This window comes from Poecilia mexicana, unplaced genomic scaffold, assembly GCF_051168715.1.
Source record: "Poecilia mexicana isolate PSO_F unplaced genomic scaffold, ASM5116871v1 scaffold_2, whole genome shotgun sequence".
Classification (NCBI taxonomy): domain Eukaryota; kingdom Metazoa; phylum Chordata; class Actinopteri; order Cyprinodontiformes; family Poeciliidae; genus Poecilia; species Poecilia mexicana.
The window spans coordinates 7664017-7677211 of NW_028263371.1; the positions used below are offsets into that span (position 1 = coordinate 7664017).

Genomic DNA, 13195 nt, shown 5'->3' on the forward strand with positions numbered 1-13195 from the left:
ACGTACTACAAATACTTCAGCTGATGTCATAGTGGTTCCTGTCTCGTCAAGGTATGCCTACATTTTCAAAAACAAATGTTATTTGGGTCTGAACACCAGGAAATGAAGAGGAATTTCTCAAATACCAAGTGTCGTTGTGAAAGTGCTGCCATTTTGAATAGCGCGTGTGCGGTGGGACCCGTGACGTGAAATTCAGTGTTTTACTATGTTGCTTTTATTTGAGGTCGAATGCTAATTTAATTAGTTTTTTATATTAAAGATTGAACGGATTGCCTGGGAATTATATTTCAATGCTCTATCACTGCCTTCACAAGGTCAGATTTTTATGAACCTAATTAATCAGGAAGTAGCTGGTGCTATCAGCTTTAAACAAGGGGAAGAGTATGAAAGTAAAAATACAATATATCACAAAGGACTGCAATAAATAACTTTGTTGGAGAAGGAGTGCAGAAGGAAGTCAGAGGATAGTAGCTTGGGCACCTTCGTATAAATAAGTTCAGGTATTCTAGTTTCAACAATTAAATGAAAGATAAAACAGTGCCCCTGTAAGGTATTATAATCTATGGTTTTTACAGTCCTTTTTATCTGAAAACAAACAAATTCTGTCTTTTGTAAAGGTCATCACATAATGGCAAAAAAAAAAAAAAAATAGACGATACAGGTTAAATTCTGGCACAAGCGTCAATTCACCTATGAACAGCAATAAGCCTGGTGTTTTGAGAAAAAAAATCCGATACAACCTAGTCCAAGTTAATTGCGGAGATAATTCTGTTTGTAAAAGTCACTGATTATCAAAAAGGAAAATATAATCTTCTGACCATTACGTCTTTTCTGTGTATGACATAGAGATTCCACAATTCCTGCATTTTAATGTAAATGCAGCCTAAAGACAAGGAGATGATTATTGAGAGAAAAAAAAAAAGCATGAAAATTTAAAAGTGGTATGGATAAGTTCCTATGCAGTTACCAAAAACATATTTGAAAACTACTATGACAAAGCAGCGTTTTTGAAATATACTCTGCTGACTGAAAGTCCTCTTAACCAGGAGCTGAAGGGTTACCCACACAGAAAAGAAGAAGAAGAAATACAGCTGACCTAGATTGTGAATACTTAAATAATGGATAAGTTCTCAGGCCATCCAAGATGTCTGACATAATTACTGGACAGGCTTTTAAAAGAGAGGGTCACATTTTCAGCCCAGATACCGGTCAATACCGGTCTCCTCTTTGACAAATCCCTCCACTCTCTAAAACTCATTTAACACACACATACACACACACACTGACACATACATAATTTGACCCATTTCTAAAACAAGCAGAGAGAAAGCAAAGGCGACCCTTCACCCACTTATTACACTAATTACACATGAGCAATGATTGCTTCTGTGGTTAATCTTTTAAATTGACACAAGAGAGAAAATTAAGACATCGCTGGACTGGTGGGGAAAAAAAAGACTTTGACTTTCATGAGGGAAATCCACTGTTCCTTCTGTGCCTTACTTGATCTTGCAGCATCGAGGTTCGTTTAAAGCAGCCTTAAATCATAATTCACAACGTGGTTAAAGATTATTGGAGTGGTCACAGTCTGTCAACTGAGAACATCAAACCGACATCTAATTACCTCGCTCTAAGGAGGGAGACGTGCAAATCTATCAGAAAGATTTCTCTCCCACCCCCTTTCGATATTTTCTAAATCCATTACGTCTGTGTTAGAGGCGGCTCAGTCTCCTGGGCCGTACATCGTAAAACGGCATATGTCACACTGGATCCACGCTCTGCAGATGATAACATGTAATATACAATGTCTAGGGGCAGGTCTGAAGGTCCCCAGTCAGGCGCCAGTCTGTGTGTATGTGCTCGGCGATGGTCTTGCGCTTACTTTAGACGGTGGATTGATTGTGTTGATGGCAGACGATTGCAGTCCGACATTTAGAGATCAATAGAACGATCATTGCACATTTAACATCTTGCATCAACAAATAAGTCGGCATTAACAAAACAGGGAAGCTTAAGCTGATGTTTTATGTGTTTGGGTCATATTTCTTAAAGGTAACCTTAGATTTTATTTCTCCTCTGGATATCTCACATGACTGATGTTAGGCAACAGCTTAAGTAATGTGCTTGGAGTTCATACACACACACACACGCACGCATATATATATATATATATATATATATATATATATATATATATATATATATATATATATATATATTTTTTTTTTTTTTTTTTAACCAAAGGAGAAGCAACTACTACCTAAGTTTACTGCTGTCATCAAGGTGGCACCAACTTGGCTGCAAAAGTGGAACCTTGTCAATTACAGCTTTATAATCTGAGCTATAAACACCAAGTTGAAAAGATAACAAATGGAAGCAGACGAGCTCTATCTCAAAGTAATTTTACTGGCTTTAACTTTGTGTTTATGACATGTGATTACATCGTTAGCAACTTGCCAAGATGTCATTAAAACCCACTACATACTAATTTCAAGAAAATCCCATCCAGCAAGAGCTAAGATCAAGGTGTCTGTTTTGACATGAGCACGGCCACAAAACTAATGGATCAAACGTAGTGTGTTATTTGAATGCACTTTAAAGCTTTCTTAAGCGTCATCATGGCTTTGATTTTTTTTAAATTTTATTGTCATTTTAAATTAGAATATGATTAAGACTCAGTATGGGTGAATGCCAAATCTTAAATGACTCAAACTGGTATTGCAGACAAAAATAAATCTTAAAACATCCCGAAATAATGTGTAGTATCATACTCAATCAGAAGTACTGTTTAAGTGCTTGTGTTAATGTGAAAATAGGGAAAGCATTGCCACATCGCTTAGTGAAAGCTAAAACAGGGTTAAAAGTCTTTACGTAAAGTGAAGACCACTTACCAACAGGCAATAGGTTCAGCGATGTCTACCATTTTGAATGTAAAGATAAAAAGCACAATAGTTCTCGTGGAATAAACAAAAAGGTTATTTTAGAAGCTATACATTTTGATAAATAGAGTAAAAGTTTTATTTGGTCACTCCTGGAACCGTAGGCTTCAGCATAGTACGTCCACATATGAGATTAAAGCAATCCTTTTACAACTGTATATGTATATTTTTTCTTTTTGTTGGTGTCCTTTTCATCATCTCCATGAAACATTGACAGATGGACTGGATGCAGAGAGAGTCAGAAAGAAATCTAGAGGCTGAGAAATAGAGAACGGGGGAGGAAGGGCAGTGTTCTGACTGTGTAATCTGCCCAGAAACTGGAAGTGGGCACCAATGTGAGTTCAACCAGTAACTCTCCTGGGCTTAAACTTCCACGCTGAAGACTCTTTTCAGCATGACCTGGTAATTCTTACGCACGGTGCATTCACTGACCAGAAAAAGTTCGGGATATTACGTTTCCCTCTTTGTCAGTCACCAGTTAGGGTTAGCAAGCTGAAATGTGTACAATACCGGTTTCCAGTCGATTTCTCTGTGAATTTCTGGTGAGGTGCTCACATGGCAACTTGAAACCTTAGTAGAAGTAAAATCTCAACAAGTCTGTGTGTCGGCTAGCTCCAAATAGAAAACCATTAAACAGCTACAGCAAAACCTCTTTCTATTTAAAATAACTTTTTAGAACAAGCAGATCTTCTACACTCCAGAACAAAGGGTTCATAAATGAACTGCCTGAACTTCGCATCTAACAAGTTTTATTGTGCACTTAACAGTTTTACTGCACAGCGTTAACCAACCGCCAAATGTTAAACTTAATGAGGGAAATGGAAATGAGGTAAATGCTTAGACCTCTTCTTTCTACTACAGAAACTGGAGGCGGTAGCAGGATGAAACAGGGCCGTAATGGCATCACTGCTCGTGGGGGGATGGGAATGAGACCTCAGTCCCAAAAAGGGGTTTCACAGTTAAAACTTGTAAAGCCATAACTACGGCTAAATGAATGAACAAAACACCAATCAGCCATGTAGTAAATAAAGTGAGGAAAAATTAAGCCTCACTCACAAAACCCACTGAGGCCATTAGAGCTGGGGGGTAAAATCTATTCCTTGATGCATGGACAAGCAGCGATTTACGATTCTGAATTAAATTGCAATACTGTATTCTCCTAATGTTTACATATAACCAAATTTTGACAAAAACAAAAGGTGGAACTCTCAAGTTTGTAGGTGTGGCAACAAGACTGTGTAAGGCAAACACATAACAAGTGGTTGGCAGAAAAAGCAATTCATCTTGCACGCTCTCTGCACTGTAAGAAAAAATGACTACAAGAGCCACACCACAAATATGCATGAAAAGGATTTACTATCATAGTCAACAGGCGTAAAGCACCAAGGTTTTTGCAACATGAAGCACTCATGAGAGCAAAATCCTAAAATTTGTACATCTAACATCTCATTTCCTCTAAGTGGTACAAAATGGACTATGCGGTTTTGGTATTATATTATATGGTCTAGAGAGCGTTTCCACTGCCAGTTAAGAGTCTCTAGCACTTTATCAAGTCCAGAAAACCCAAACTGCAATGGGACAATCTGACAGAAGCAAGGTTGCTGTGCATCGTCACCACCAGGCCCTCTGACCATCATGAGCATGCAAGCAAAGACACAACAACTGAGGCAGACGGAGAGGGGATTCAAACTAGAAACCCACCAGTTACAGGATAAACTCCTACCACCATCGCCCCCTGAGCCAAAACCAAAACAACTAAGGTTTTGTTGTAAGAAGTGATGTTTTTCTGTCCCACAATCAATGAACTGTGTTGTGGGACACCAGTAGTTCTGCAGTAACCATACTGTACTATTGTTCTATGAACCTACAACTCAAGGGAGCCAAGAAATGGTGCGGGACGGGTCGGTTGTGCTGGCCACTTTTTACCAAAAAAAGTGTAATGAACCGCATTTACCTGTGCTGTACTGCTCAGTGAAAGAATCAAAACAAACTCAATCTAATGTCACCATAAAGTGAATGGGTGTCAGTCATTGATGAGGTTAAGGAACTTGGAGATTTACTTTTGATAAGGTCAATTCTGTGTTAAAAATGTGCAAGGTTCCTAATGGAAGCTGCTACAAATGCAATCTCAATAATCAATCTATCCTTCTGAATCACGTTTGAATCAACTCCTGATGTGCCCAAGGAGTCCTGCCAATAGAGGCCGTGCCTGTGATAAAACAGAGTGAAGGGAAGACACAGATGACCGGAAAAGGCAAACAAGGTGACTGAGAGAAAACGGATGAAACAATGCAGCAATTTGCTCTCCGCAAACAGCCACCACAGACACCGGCACGTGATCACACACATAAGCATGCATGTGCAGAGTTTGCCTGAGTAAAAGACAGGGTGGGAGATGTGCTCTCTGTGCAGCTGGGCAAAGAGACTGCGGGGCTGAAACCCATCACTAACGCACGGATTAGTTCACATGTGCACACTGCCTTTTTATCTCCTCCACTGACAAAGGTTTGAAGGCAGCACAAAGAAAAGTAGGCGAGAGACAGAGACATGGAGCAAATGAAAGGGATGAGCATGGAAATCGAGCCAGGTGGTGGTGGGGGTGGGCGGAAGAGAGGTGGGCAGAGGAACATCGAGAAGGAAGACGGGGAAATGATGATCACGCCCCTGAAAAGTTGAACATTTACTTCAATTAATCTCCTTTTTGATTCAAAGACTGCAGAACAGAACTCTCCCAACAACAGGCCTCGTTTTCTCCTCAAAATATCCGTCACTGAAAAAGGAGACTCGAATGTGGCCAGGACCTAAAAATGTACCCTGTGAGATCCAGCCTGATGTTGTGACGTGTAACAGGAACAGAATCTTCTTATTCCAACAGAGAGGAAATATCTTTGGTGTAGCCTCACATTTTCTACATAAATTAATCCGCACAAGCTTGTCATAGTGAGTCCCTCCGTTACTGAGGGTGGCAGTTAGATTCCCTATGTGTTTTAACTTTATTCACTCTTACATGACAATGAAGACGTTCTCTCAAGGTTTTGTTGATGAGAAAGTACGTGAAGCAGCGTTTATGAAAGTATCAGAGGAGGCGGAGACTTCTCCCCCTCATGTTTAAGCTCATTGCTCTCATTGGTCAAAAGCTAACCTCTATGATTGGTCCACAGGCAGTGGTGTTTCTCCTTTCTCCCCAGCTGTGGGGCTAAAAATAGAAGCCACGTTCATATTTAGCACACAGTCTTGCGTCTTCTGCAACCACATTTCTTTCTCTTAATTTTTCACTCTTTTCCTTTCTTAGCCGTGACTAAACGGCACGAAGGTCAATGTGACAGCGCGCTGTAAGATTTGGCCGCGCAAACAGAAACATTCCTTCCTGGAAGACTCTGTATTGTGTTAACGTTTTAAGAGCACAGGCTGGACAGACTACGAACCTCGTCAATGTGGGAGAAAGAAGACAATGTGCGGAACATTACAGATCAGCGTGAACATTCGGTCGCTAATAAATGTGGTTAATTAGAACACCTGCTGCGAGCAATAAATAAGAGAATAAATCACGCCTTTTCACACAGTGTGCATTTTATTTAACAGCAGACTGAGCCCATATGCCAATCCACCTTTAGCAAATCAAACAGTTACACCACCTTCAGTGTAATGTGGTGTAGTGTGTGGAAAAAATAATGGCTTAACTAGGAGGCTGAGCTTTTCGGAACCTTGCAAAAGTATGCACACCATTCGCACTGGTTCACATTTTTGACATGTTAAAACGACAAACTTTAATGTTGCTCATTGGGACTTTATTTGAAAGATCCGACACAAACCAGTGCATAATTGTAAAGATACGTTTTGCATCCTTTTAAATGTTTCTAGAATTAAAAGTCTAAAAAAACGTGATTTGCATTTAGGTCACTCTGAGACACAGCTTTCCCTTGCAATTGCATCTGCAGTTTTTTGGGGCAGGTCTGTATCGATGTTTTACATCTACAGACTAAGTTTGATGAAGCTCTTTCAAATTGAATGGTTTGAAAAAGACGTCTGTGAACATCTATTTTCAAGTCTTTCCTCATGTTCTCAGTTGCACAGGTCTGGACTTTGACTGGACCATTCTAACACATGAACATTCTTTGATCTCTGGTTGCATGTTTAGGGATGTCCGGCTAGAAGAACATGAATCTGTACCCTGGTCTCATAGGGCTGGGCATTTATCACAGTTTATCATTTATTGTGCTCAGTTTCTTGTCATGACAGGATTTTTGATTTGATGATAAATTCCAATTTTTTTTTTTTAAACTGTTCATATTGTCGGGATTTCTATTTTTATTGTTTACTCAACAGTGTTTTTAATAAGACAAATATATTTGAAAATGTGATTAAAAGCAGTTAATATGTGCAATTTAGTGACACAAGTCACACACTTCTTTATGTGACTGGTATCCTAAATAAGCACATTACAAATGGATAGGGTTTCCAGAGCAGTATTTGTGTTTGTGGTGTTATGAATGCTACGTCATGCAGTCACAGCTTTACAGTAACAGAATATTGTGACAAGTATTACCCACCCTTAGTCTCAAGCCTTTTGCAGCCTCCCACAGTTTTCTTCCAGGACTACTCTCAATTTAGCTCCAACCAACTTCCCATCAACTTTGCCCGGCTTTCTGTCCCAGCTTAAAAGAAGCTTTCCTTCTGCATGATGCAGCAGTAGTATAATTTTGCTGACATTTTACTGTTATGTGCCACTTTGAGTAGCTCTTTCATATAAATTTAAGTTATTTCATATGTTTTAGATGTGTAAATTTTAGGGACTTCCTCCCCAGTTTTGCTTGATTGCAATTTACTTCTTTTACTGCGATAGCTACACCCTTGATAACCAGAAAACAGAAATAAAAGCTACATCATAAAAAGGCTGTATGGGAGCAAAACAAAAACTCAGCAGAACATACAGTGTATGACAGACCTCAAAATTATGATGCATGTAAAATTGAATGTTCATGGCTCGTCTCCAAGTAAGTCCAAGCGTGGGCGTTGTGCAAACAAGAAACATAAGCTTTACGACAGCACAATGTAACTTCCTCATTAGGGATCTAAGACTTCGAGCTATTTCCATCCTCCAACTGTAGTGGCAGGTGAGAACATCCCACTTCGGTAATAATAGCACAAAAAGGCTTGCTGTACACAAATCTGGAGTACGGATTAGGCTTGCGTGCTACTCAAGGTGTCCCTTAGTCAGGTTTGTTTGACCGATTACCCGGCTCATCTCATTACCCTGTCAATTACTTCCTTGTCCTCTGGGACCATCGTTAGGTAAGCCAGAGCCAAGAGAGGCCATTGACAACACGAAACGGATGGCCTCGGAGAGAAGGCGGTTAAAAAAAACACCCCGGCACGTGTGTTCTCTCAAGCTGGACTCAGTAGACCAAAGATCAGGTCCCTTAAGCTGCTTTTCTAAGGCAAGAAAAGCTTACAAGTTGTCACGTTGGTCAGAACAAACAGGTTCTGTTTTAGGCCCTGCAGGGGAGCCTGAGAATAGGTTCTGCTCAGTTGGAAGACAACTGAGAGATTGATAAAAGAGGTTTCCTTTCTTTAAGGAACATCATGTTTGAATGCTCACCAAAGCTCATGGCTGGAAGAACACTTGTGAGTTTGTGGTCCACTGGTTATGAAAAATTAATGTATAAAGTCCTTCTTATTTGGCATTTGAAAAATACAATTCTATTTGAAGGAACATTCTGCTTTGTACAGGCAAAAAACTATGGCTATAAAATATTAATGAGCAGATGTAGAAGCTTTAAACAACAAGAAATTGAAGGTTTAACAGTGCAAATCATGTGCTGAGAGATGGGAACTGAGATATGTATATTTCATAATACCTCAATGGAAATTCTTAGTAATTTTACATGAATTACAAAGATCCTTTCATCAGCCCAGTAGAAACCTCAAGTGTACAGTCATTAGAAACTGAACCCATTGTACTGATTGTTAGAGTTGTCCAATTGGACTTGGATCAATCCCTCCAACTCTGGAGGAGTTCAAGAATATCCAAGCAAACAGTTAATGCCCCAATATGTCTGCTGGACAAAAACAGTGCAAGACAATAACACACATGTTGTGTGCGAATGCAGCAAAAATATATTGACATCAAATATTTGATGTCAATATATTTTAGAGAGCTCTGGAAGACCTAGACACAATTAAAGCAGCTCAGTGTGGACAATTTACCAAGTCTTTCCAAATTTGGAGTGAGCAAACCTGGCAATAGAATAGTACCTTGTAATTGGGAATGCCATAGTAACATCTACCAAAAGGAATGTTGTTAATGCTGGAATTTATAGCTTTTGCATTGAAATGAAAGAAGTTTCAGTAAAAGAGAAATGCTGCGTTCAGACCGAATGTGTTTCATGTCAAAAAGGTGTCCAAAACCTCAAGTTGGACTCTTCATTTCAAGCGTCAGGATTACTCTTTCCACACTTTGCTCAGACTAGAGCGATTGGGAGGAGCCTCTTGACATTTGTTTTCCTCTGCTAGTCTCTTGGTACAATGGCAGAATAAACTGAGGAGGACTGGGCTTTATTTACAAAAGCAAGAGAACATCGTTATCAAGCAGCTCTGGTCTGTGTCTGGACCTACCGGATAATTCAAAGAAGTTCTGCGTTTGTTGAGTTCCACAACCTACTCCATGTGCTGTGCGTTGACAAGGGTCGCTTTCGGTGTTATCTTAGTCTCACCCAAACCCAGTTTGATGACTCGCATTGATGGCCTGCATCTCTTGCCAGGACACCAGATTTTCCAAGATTTTTCCAACTCTAACATCTGCTGCTTTGGATGCGTTGTACATGCATTAAAGGCTTGAGATCTGAAACGCGCAGTGATAAACACACCGCAATACTTCTCGACATGCCCTAAATGTGTGACCACCGTCGACTTTGCATGTAATCCAGTCGCCCCTAACAGTCAAGTCCCGTTCAGTCTGAACACACTATGGCTTGTTAGCAATTGTGCCTCTGCATTTGGAATCAAACGTATTATCCTCAAAATAATACAAAAAAAACCTAAACACGAACTGAAGCCATGAAGATGAGATGTGAATGACCATCCAACAGTTTGTCACGTTTAAAAGAAAATCCATGTGATCAAAGCAGTGAAAACACAGGGCTCATGTCCTTTTCTTATTAACTCTACCAAAGCTGCATACTTTGGTGACATGTGGAAGTTGAACAAGGTTGCTATGGGGAACAAGATCAAAGCATTGAGTGAGCAGAGCAAGTTATCTCCTTCCAAGTATTTGGAATGTGTTTGTGTTTTTTTTCCCCTCTCCTTTGGTACCCTTTATAGGCCTTTAGCCGTCGCCACTGTCTCGGCAAGTCTGCGCACTACAGAGGTTATCAACACCTGTGCTAGTCATGCAAGGCAGATCGTCTCGCTGCCTGCTGATACACGGGCTTGATAAATGTTGGAAAATGCTGTGGTCAGGTCTCAAGGTGGATCAAAAGCTGCTGGTGGTGCTGCTGCAGCAGAGGGTGGAGAATCATGGCATAAGCCAGACACACTTGGGTGAACAACTACGCCTGATACGTAGAACTTACAGCCAGGCACACGCTGTAGGGGAATTGGATTAGCTGCTGGCAAAGAAAGAGGATTATAAATGTTTGACTTTAAATGTGCTTCTGAAAGATGGATTAACAATAGCCTTCTTATCCGTATTTTCTTTCCTCGTGGAAATATGAATTACTAAGCTGTAATATAATATTCACTGTGTTGAGTATATGGTGTCGGTGTGGGAATTGGCAAAGTGCCGAGCAGAAAGTCGCATCCATTCCTCATAGGCGTGACTGTCATTAAGTTTGGGCTTAATGACAGTAACATAATTGCTAATAACCTCTTTCAGACTGTAGCTTGGTGCTTTGTCAGCGATGATGGAAAACCCACAATGATTCTGCTTTCCTCCATCTACAGGCTTTGCCACGGCCTGTTCTGATTGGCAGAAGTGGTTACATTCCATAAATGGCCATCGAAGCACGGCGCACAACACAGATAAGCATCGAGAGTCTCCAAAACCGTCTCCGTACAGTGAACACACAAATGAGCCGACGCTATTATCGGAATGCATTTGTGTAGGCAGGAACACTGTAAAACGCAGGCCTGCGCGGACGCTGCAATCTGCCAAGGCCAGTCAGTTCGAAAAGCCTGGCTTGTGCATGTGAGCAACAAAATGACACATCAACTCTCATCTATATTTAACCCACTGAATCTCCTTCCAGTGTTCTCATCCTTTCAGAGGAAGTTGCCAGGGAGTGTGGTGAGAGAAAGAAGAAAAGAAAAAAAAAAAAGCTGAGGTGATATCTAATTACTCTGAATTGATTCATCCTCCTACGTCTCTTCAATGCAACCCACACACTCTGACATAATGAAATACAAGTAAGGCTTGTTTCTGTTTGCAATAAATACTTTAGGTCTAGCTGCTCCTATTTATAGAGTCAAAGGGAACCCTTTACAGGTTGACTCTTGAAACCTGCAGTCACAGAGCGTAAACACCGTATGTGGGTGGCAATCTTGATCTGATTAGGGCTTTTCTTAGTTTCTTCAAAGGATAGGTGGGTAAAAAAAACTAAAGAAAAAGAAAAGAAAATTCACAAACCAGTATCTGAAAAGTCACTTCCTCACCCTGCAGATAGAAATCATTATGAGCGCCCAAGATAAGCTTTTTAGAACAACGTATAAGCTTGGAAACCACCTTACATTCATTACTTTAGATAAAGAGTTGACTTTTCTGTCGCGCCAAGATTCTCTACCAATCAATAACAACTTCAGCATGTGATAAAAAAAAATAAAAATTATCGAAGGCTTTCAGTTTAGATTGTCTAGCCTGTACCCTCCAGGTAGCTTTCAAAATACAAACGGGGGAAAACATACATTAAACAGATTTTATTTAAAAACAGGGACAAATGTGAGTTTTTGAACAAAGAGCAAGAACTATACTTATACCAGGCCCAAAGGACATGAAAGTCAAACATATTTCGCATACAAAAAAATGAATAAATGTTTCTGGTACAGCTGCAAACAACAGCGATGGACGGCAAAGTCGAAACGATTATTGTTGTTGTGCTGCTCATCACTACTTATTCCAAATCTTTGAGCTTATTCAGAGAGTGACAGAGAAAACAACACGAACTTCAGAAACCAAACCATTTTACTGTATGGAGGTGAATTCCTGGAAACTGTCTGGGAATGTGTTGGTGTTAGCTGAAGAGGAAGAGATTACTTTTAAAAAGTACCAAACTTGTTTTCTACCAAAGTGAAAGCGAAACCAATAGAACTTGTTTTCCCATAAAGGAAGGGTGTGCCAGCATGTGACTGGAATTGCCAACTCACCTGTTTTTTTCCAGTTCATTGTGTGTCGACCTGCAGAAAAAACATAAAGAAAGAAAACATAAGTGGAGAGTTCTACACAAGCAGAGAGTGAAATACAGACGGTACATTTTCTGAAAGAACCTAATACAAACAAAATCTTAAGAGCAAGGGAGAAAGGAAGGGATAAAGTATTGACATTTTGCATGACAAGATTACAAGTGCAGCTTCAAAATGCAAAAAAGATAAAAACAGGATAAAAAAAAACAAGCCATTATGTCTTAGAACATGGGAGGCTGCTGAGCCAATGCTGTACAGGTTTGACACAATAGTAGTTATTTTATATTTCCTAAAAGAGACACAGGGTCACAAAAAGTAAATGGCTCTGAGTGAGAGCATCCGGTGGGGTGTCTGTTATTTGTTCTGTTTCTTCCTACCATTTCTTCTTCTTCTATTCCGAGGCTCAACTTACAACCTCGTTACGATCCAGCAGCGCAAAGTGAAAACACTTGTGACTTTTCCCTCTGGTCTCAAGACTTTAATCAGGAAAGTATGCAAAAGAACATCTAGTTGTAATCTGAGAATAGGTGTACGAGGTCGACAAACGCAGACTCAGATTTGGGACGGGAAAACTGGCCAAGACACTAATAAATCCAACATACAGGAGACCTTACATGAGTAGAGCAATACAGTGTGTGTGCATGTGGGCAGCTGTAAGCATGCGCGTACATACGCACACACAGCAGCATCCAGGGCTCAGTCCCCTGTTAATAATGCGAAGCGAATCAGCTGATGCCTGCGAGTGTCTTTGTATGGAAACAAACTGAAAGGAGTCCAGGCCTCCTCCTGATTCCTAAATGGCCAACTTCCCCCCGGACACACAAACTACACCCTGCCTTCTCTGAATGAGGCTCGGGTTCATG

The 13195-nt window shown here is 40.3% G+C and overlaps 1 protein-coding gene across 2 annotated transcripts in view; it reads right to left on the reverse strand.

Annotated features, from left to right (window-relative positions):
• mxi1 (max interactor 1, dimerization protein) overlaps positions 1-13195 on the reverse strand; it is a 40258-nt gene that overhangs the window by 14494 nt on the left and 12569 nt on the right. For both annotated transcript variants that reach the window (XM_014999577.2, XM_088009863.1), the window contains one exon: positions 12297-12326. In XM_014999577.2, coding sequence (XP_014855063.2) covers positions 12297-12326 — 30 coding nt within the window. The remainder of the gene's footprint in view (positions 1-12296; positions 12327-13195) is intronic.